At 44.1% G+C, this 7500-nt stretch overlaps 1 protein-coding gene across 1 annotated transcript in view; it reads right to left on the bottom strand.

Moving 5' to 3' along the window:
- The window catches only part of tspoap1 (TSPO associated protein 1), a 228614-nt gene that overhangs the window by 3380 nt on the left and 217734 nt on the right, over nucleotides 1–7500 (bottom strand). Inside the window, 4 exon segments of the mRNA XM_045717400.1 lie at nucleotides 1–157; nucleotides 4318–4446; nucleotides 5061–5132; nucleotides 5369–5481. The exon segment at nucleotides 1–157 is cut by the window's left edge and continues 3380 nt beyond it. Coding sequence (XP_045573356.1) covers nucleotides 1–157; nucleotides 4318–4446; nucleotides 5061–5132; nucleotides 5369–5481 — 471 coding nt within the window.

The raw sequence follows: 7500 nt of genomic DNA, 5'->3' as shown, positions 1-7500 counted from the left end.
TGGCTGCTGCTGCGGACGGATCCAGGTGGTGTTGGTGGTCTGTGTGGACTGGGCCAGTCAGCCCTGTGTGTAGGGGTGGATGTGTGTGGACTGGGCCAGTCAGCCCTGTGTGTAGGGGTGGATGTAGAACCTCCTCTGAGAATGTGCTGAGGCTCACCTTGTGGAGGGAAACCATGGAAACAGAGTATAAGAATGCAACACTTCTTTATTCTTAAAGTATTGAGGCTTCTAATGAACCTGTTGATCAACTAAAACTGTTAATTAACATACTATCAACAACAAACTTACTAAGAGTCAGTTATGTGAATTGTACATGAACTGATTGAACTAACACGAACACGTAACAGAGGGAACATTTAACTCTAAATAAAAATAAAACTCTGAAGCTCTAACGCTAAAATAAAAAATAAAAAAATCAGGGCCTCTAAATCATCAGGGAAGCCAGGGGATATAAATCATCAGGGAAGCCAAGGGACATAAATCATCAGGGAAGCCAGGGGATATAAATCATCAGGGAAGCCAAGGGATATAAATCATCAGGGAAGCCAGGGGACATAAATCATCAGGGAAGCCAGGGGATATAAATCATCAGGGAAGCCAAGGGATATAAATCATCAGGGAAGCCAGGGGATATAAATCATCAGGGAAGCCAGGGGATATAAATCATCAGGGAAGCCAGGGGATATAAATCATCAGGGAAGCCAAGGGATATAAATCATCAGGGAAGCCAAGGGATATAAATCATCAGGGAAGCCAGGGGATATAAATCATCAGGGAAGCCAGGGGATATAAATCATCAGGGGAAGCCAGGGGATATAAATCATCAGGGAAGCCAGGGGATATAAATCATCAGGGAAGCCAGGGGATATAAATCATCAGGGAAGCCAAGGGATATAAATCATCAGGGAAGCCAGGGGATATAAATCATCAGGGAAGCCAAGGGATATAAATCATCAGGGAAGCCAGGGGATATAAATCATCAGGGAAGCCAAGGGATATAAATCATCAGGGAAGCCAAGGGATATAAATCATCAGGGAAGCCAAGGGATATAAATCATCAGGGAAGCCAGGGGATATAAATCATCAGGGAAGCCAGGGGATATAAATCATCAGGGAAGCCAGGGGATATAAATCATCAGGGAAGCCAGGGGATATAAATCATCAGGGAAGCCAAGGGATATAAATCATCAGGGAAGCCAGGGGATATAAATCATCAGGGAAGCCAGGGGATATAAATCATCAGGGAAGCCAGGGGATATAAATCATCAGGGAAGCCAAGGGATATAAATCATCAGGGAAGCCAAGGGATATAAATCATCAGGGAAGCCAGGGGATATAAATCATCAGGGAAGCCAGGGGATATAAATCATCAGGGAAGCCAGGGGATATAAATCATCAGGGAAGCCGGGGGATATAAATCATCAGGGAAGCCAAGGGATATAAATCATCAGGGAAGCCAGGGGATATAAATCATCAGGGAAGCCAAGGGATATAAATCATCAGGGAAGCCAGGGGATATAAATCATCAGGGAAGCCAAGGGATATAAATCATCAGGGAAGCCAAGGGATATAAATCATCAGGGAAGCCAAGGGATATAAATCATCAGGGAAGCCAGGGGATATAAATCATCAGGGAAGCCAGGGGATATAAATCATCAGGGAAGCCAGGGGATATAAATCATCAGGGAAGCCAGGGGATATAAATCATCAGGGAAGCCAGGGGATATAAATCATCAGGGAAGCCAGGGGATATAAATCATCAGGGAAGCCAAGGGATATAAATCATCAGGGAAGCCAGGGGATATAAATCATCAGGGAAGCCAAGGGATATAAATCATAAGGGAAGCCAAGGGATATAAATCATCAGGGAAGCCAAGGGATATAAATCATCAGGGAAGCCAAGGGATATAAATCATCAGGGAAGCCAAGGGATATAAATCATCAGGGAAGCCAGGGGATATAAATCATCAGGGAAGCCAAGGGATATAAATCATCAGGGAAGCCAGGGGATATAAATCATCAGGGAAGCCAGGGGATACAGGAGAACGGTTGGGTGGGGTGAGCAGAGAATACCCAGTTGTTCAGAAATCTCAGCCCATCACCCTGGGCCTGATCTTGTGAACATGGACAGGAGGCTACACATCTGAGGAGACTAGTACTGGTAAGGTAAGAATGAGGATGGACAGCAGCACAGGGTGGAGGGAGTAGGGAGCACTAGTTACTAACACTCAGCTGGGAGGGACTGATCCCCTCAGAGACACTTACGCTTTAAGTCTTAAAGTGCACAGTTCGTTTTTGCTTCTTCAAAAGGCCATGCAGGAAACAGAAGGAGAAAATAAATGTAAAAACAGAAATGATAGAGACTTAACCAAAAGAGTAAGACATAAGGTGACAGAGATATGACAAATAAGAGGACATACATACTGCTCAAAAAAATAAAGGGAACACTTAAACAACACATCCTAGATCTGAATGAAAGAAATAATCTTATTAAATACTTTTTTCTTTACATAGTTGAATGTGCTGACAACAAAATCACACAGAAATAATCAATGGAAATCCAATTTATCAACCCATGGAGGTCTGGATTTGGAGTCACACTCAAAATTAAAGTGGAAAACCACACTACAGGCTGATCCAACTTTGATGTAATGTCCTTAAAACAAGTCAAAATGAGGCTCAGTAGTGTGTGTGGCCTCCACATGCCTGTATGACCTCCCTACAACGCCTGGGCATGCTCCTGATGAGGTGGCAGATGGTCTCCTGAGGGATCTCCTCCCAGACCTGGACTAAAGCATCCGCCAACTCCTGGACAGTCTGTGGTGCAACGTGGCGTTGGTGGATGGAGCGAGACATGATGTCCCAGATGTGCTCAATTGGATTCAGGTCTGGGGAACGGGCGGGCCAGTCCATAGCATCAATGCCTTCCTCTTGCAGGAACTGCTGACACACTCCAGCCACATGAGGTCTAGCATTGTCTTGCATTAGGAGGAACCCAGGGCCAACCGCACCAGCATATGGTCTCACAAGGGGTCTGAGGATCTCATCTCGGTACCTAATGGCAGTCAGGCTACCTCTGGCGAGCACATGGAGGGCTGTGCGGCCCCCCAAAGAAATGCCACCCCACACCATGACTGACCCACCGCCAAACCGGTCATGCTGGAGGATGTTGCAGGCAGCAGAGCGTTCTCCACGGCGTCTCCAGACTCTGTCACGTCTGTCACGTGCTCAGTGTGAACCTGCTTTCATCTGTGAAGAGCACAGGGCGCCAGTGGCGAATTTGCCAATCTTGGTGTTCTCTGGCAAATGCCAAACGTCCTTCACGGTGTTGGGCTGTAAGCTCAACCCCCACCTGTGGATGTCGGGCCCTCATACCACCCTCATGGAGTCTGTTTCTGACCGTTTGAGCAGACACATGCACATTTGTGGCCTGCTGGAGGTCATTTTGCAGGGCTCTGGCAGTGCTTCTCCTGCTCCTCCTTGCACAAAGGCGGAGGTAGCGGTCCTGCTGCTGGGTTGTTGCCCTCCAACGGCGTCCTCCACGTCTCCTGATGTACTGGCCCCCACCTGCAGAACCACTCCTTTATTGGGGGTGTCTTGCTAATTGCCTATAATTTCCACCTGTTGTCTATTCCATTTGCACAACAGCATGTGAAATTTATTGTCAATCAGTGTTGCTTCCTAAGTGGACAGTTTGATTTCACAGAAGTGTGATTGACTTGGAGTTACATTGTGTTGTTTAAGTGTTCCCTTTATTTTTTTGAGCAGTGTATTATCAGTGTTCTGCAACATCAAATGGCCAGCAGCATCCCACCCTGCATCCCACTGCTGGTTTGCCTCTGAAGCTAAGCAGGGTTGGTCCCTGGATGGGATAGCAGATGATGCTGGAAGTGGTGTTGGAGGGCCAGTAGGAGGCACTCTTTCCTCTGGTCTAAAATATAATTATAATATCCCAATTCCCTAGGGCAGTGATTTGGGGAAGTTAAACGGGTCTCCTTACTTTCTGTAGTCACTAAACATCCCATGGCACTTATGGTAAGAGTAGGGGTGTCCTGGCTAGATTCCCAATATGGCCACCTAATCATCCCCAGCTTCCCAATTAGCTCATTCATCCCCCCTGTAACTATTCCCCAGGTCAATTCTGTAAATGAGAACGTGTTCTCAGTCAAATTACCTGGTGAAATAAATGCTGTGTGGGAGTTCCACATAAAAAAAAGAGATGATAACTTCTTTCCCGTCAGGCTTTGAGAGGTAACGGGCTACAAACCTTTTGGCTACTAGGCTGTCATACGTGTCCACACAGCGTGCTGACCGTACCTGTGATTCTGTCCTGTGCTCGGCTACAGACTGAGGCTGGGGGTCAAATGGTGGGGCTTTCCCAGCAGCCTCTGGGGCAGCCTGTAGGAAGTTAGATGGGACCAGGCCTTTGTGTCCGTTCAGGTCACCCTGGAAACAACGCACATTAGACACCCACATCACACATGTATAACCTTTGACCTAGGTCAATCAAAAAAGAGAGTCCGCGAGCATGTCTGTCCATCAACTACACCGTCATTAATACTTCAACAACAACAACGTCCTCGTCATTCACATGGTCACGTCTTTAAGGTGTTAAAACAGTTTCAAAGAACATTACAGCCTTCTCAGAGTGTTTGTTCGCACACGCGAGACAGACAGACAGACAGACAGACAGACAGACAGACAGACAGACAGACAGACAGACAGACAGACAGACAGACAGACAGACAGACAGACAGACAGACAGACAGACAGACAGACAGACAGACAGACAGACAGACAGACAGACAGACAGACAGACAGACAGACAGACAGACAGACAGACAGACAGACAGACAGACAGACAGACAGACAGACAGACAGACAGACAGACAGACAGACAGACAGAGAGACAGATAGATAGATAGATAGATAGATAGATAGATAGATAGATAGATAGATAGATAGATAGATAGATAGATAGATAGATAGATAGATAGATAGATAGATAGATAGATAGATAGATAGATAGATAGATAGATAGATAGATAGATAGGACTTACATAGAAGAACCCATCATCGTCCATGTCACCAAACACATAGATGATATCCCCGGCACTGAAGGTCAGCTCAACCTGCAGATGGCCATCGAGAAGAACATGAAAACAATAGGACTTCATCTTTCCCAAATTGGTGTAACATCAACTGGTATGGTCTGATTGGTACGAGACTTGTTTCCATTGTCCAGTACAGACAATAGAACATTAGAGCTCCAACTTGACTGTCTAGTGAATCAGAAACAGGTATTTTTACTGTTTTTATATACAACTATAACACAAGCCTTTGTTACAGGGAATAGCATGACGCTCACCTCGATGTCAGCGTTGGGAGAACTCTCTCGAGGGTCGTAATCAAAGATGGCCTTCATCCTGCGAGGACCGGGGCCCGCCGGGTTTGCCGTAGCAACATCAGATTGGCTGGGATCTGTCAATCAAACACAGAAATACAGAGTCAGATTTCTGACCATTTTTGAGTTGAACATCTTGTTCTTTTTCATTTCCATGTCAGCATGCAGTTAATAGTAACTCATGCAGCACACAATCACCGGGAGAACCGAGAGTAAAAGATGAACAACAGCAGAGGCTGGCTTTGAGGATGTTTTTGGACCATTTCTTTGCAGGCCTTCAGGATGGTGAGGGTCACATTAAAGAGTCAAGCCAGTTTAGTCTGTTTTCACTCAGTTTAGTCTGTTTTCACTCAGTTTAGTCTGTTTTCAGACAGTTTAGTCTGTTTTCACTCAGGCAGTTTAGTCTGTTTTCAGACAGTTTAGTCTGTTTTCAGGCAGTTTAGTCTGTTTTCAGGCAGTTTAGTCTGTTTTCAGACAGTTTAGTCTGTTTTCACTCAGGCAGTTTAGTCTGTTTTCAGACAGTTTAGTCCGTTTTCACTCAGACAGTTTAGTCTGTTTTCAGTCAGTTTAGTCTGTTTTCACTCAGGCAGTTTAGTCTGTTTTCAGACAGTTTAGTCTGTTTTCAGACAGTTTAATCTGTTTTCAGGCAGTTTAGTCTGTTTTCACACAGTTTAGTCTGTTTTCACTCAGGCAGTTTAGTCTGTTTTCAGGCAGTTTAGTCTGTTTTCAGACAGTTTAGTCTGTTTTCAGGCAGTTTAGTCTGTTTTCACTCAGGCAGTTTAGTCTGTTTTCAGACAGTTTAGTCCGTTTTCACTCAGACAGTTTAGTCTGTTTTCACTCAGTTTAGTCTGTTTTCACTCAGTTTAGTCTGTTTTCAGTCAGTTTAGTCTGTTTTCAGTCAGTTTAGTCTGTTTTCAGACAGTTTAGTCTGTTTTCAGACAGTTTAGTCTGTTTTCAGACAGAGTTTAGTCTGTTTTCAGACAGTTTAGTCTGTTTTCAGGCAGTTTAGTCTATTTTCAGACAGTTTAGTCTGTTTTCAGGCAGTTTAGTCTGTTTTCAGGCAGTTTAGTCTGTTTTCACTCAGTTTAGTCTGTTTTCAGTCAGTTTAGTCTGTTTTCAGACAGTTTAGTCTGTTTTCACTCAGTTTAGTCTGTTTTCACTCAATTTAGTCTGTTTTCAGACAGTTTAGTCTGTTTTCAGACAGTTTAGTCTGTTTTCAGGCAGTTTAGTCTGTTTTCACTCAGTTTAGTTTGTTTTCACTCAGTTTAGTCTGTTTTCAGGCAGTTTAGTCTATTTTCAGGCAGTTTAGTCTGTTTTCAGACAGTTTAATCTGTTTTCAGGCAGTTTAGTCTGTTTTCACTCAGTTTAGTCTGTTTTCACTCAGGCAGTTTAGTCTGTTTTCAGACAGTTTAGTCTGTTTTCACTCAGTTTAGTCTGTTTTCACTCAGACAGTTTAGTCTGTTTTCAGGCAGTTTAGTCTGTTTTCAGACAGTTTAGTCTGTTTTCACTCAGTTTAGTCTGTTTTCAGACACTTTAGTCTGTTTTCAGACAGTTTAGTCTGAGTGAATACAACAGGTGGAGACTTAACCGTGAAATGCTTTCTTACGAGCCCTTCCCAATGACGCAGAGTTAAGAATAAAAAAATGAAAAATAGAACACGAGGAACAAAATACACAAGAATGGAGCAATACAGGAAGTACCAGATCAATGTGGAGCTATATACAGGAAGTACCAGATCAATGTGGAGCTATATACAGGAAGTACCAGATCAATGTGGAGCTATATACAGGAAGTACCAGATCAATGTGGAGCTATATACAGGAAGTACCAGATCAATGTGGAGCTATATACAGGAAGTACCAGATCAATGTGGAGCTATATACAGGGAGTACCAGATCAATGTGGAGCTATATACAGGAAGTACCAGATCAATGTGGAGCTATATACAGGAAGTACCAGATCAATGTGGAGCTATATACAGGGAGTACCAGATCAATGTGGAGCTATATACAGGAAGTACCAGATCAATGTGGAGCTATATACAGGAAGTACCAGATCAATGTGGAGCTATATACAGGGAGTACCAGATCAATGTG

Source organism: Salmo salar, chromosome ssa04 (assembly GCF_905237065.1).
Source record: "Salmo salar chromosome ssa04, Ssal_v3.1, whole genome shotgun sequence".
Classification (NCBI taxonomy): Eukaryota; Metazoa; Chordata; class Actinopteri; order Salmoniformes; family Salmonidae; genus Salmo; species Salmo salar.
Note: the sequence above shows the minus strand (reverse complement) of the source record. Positions and strands in the feature narration are given on the sequence as shown.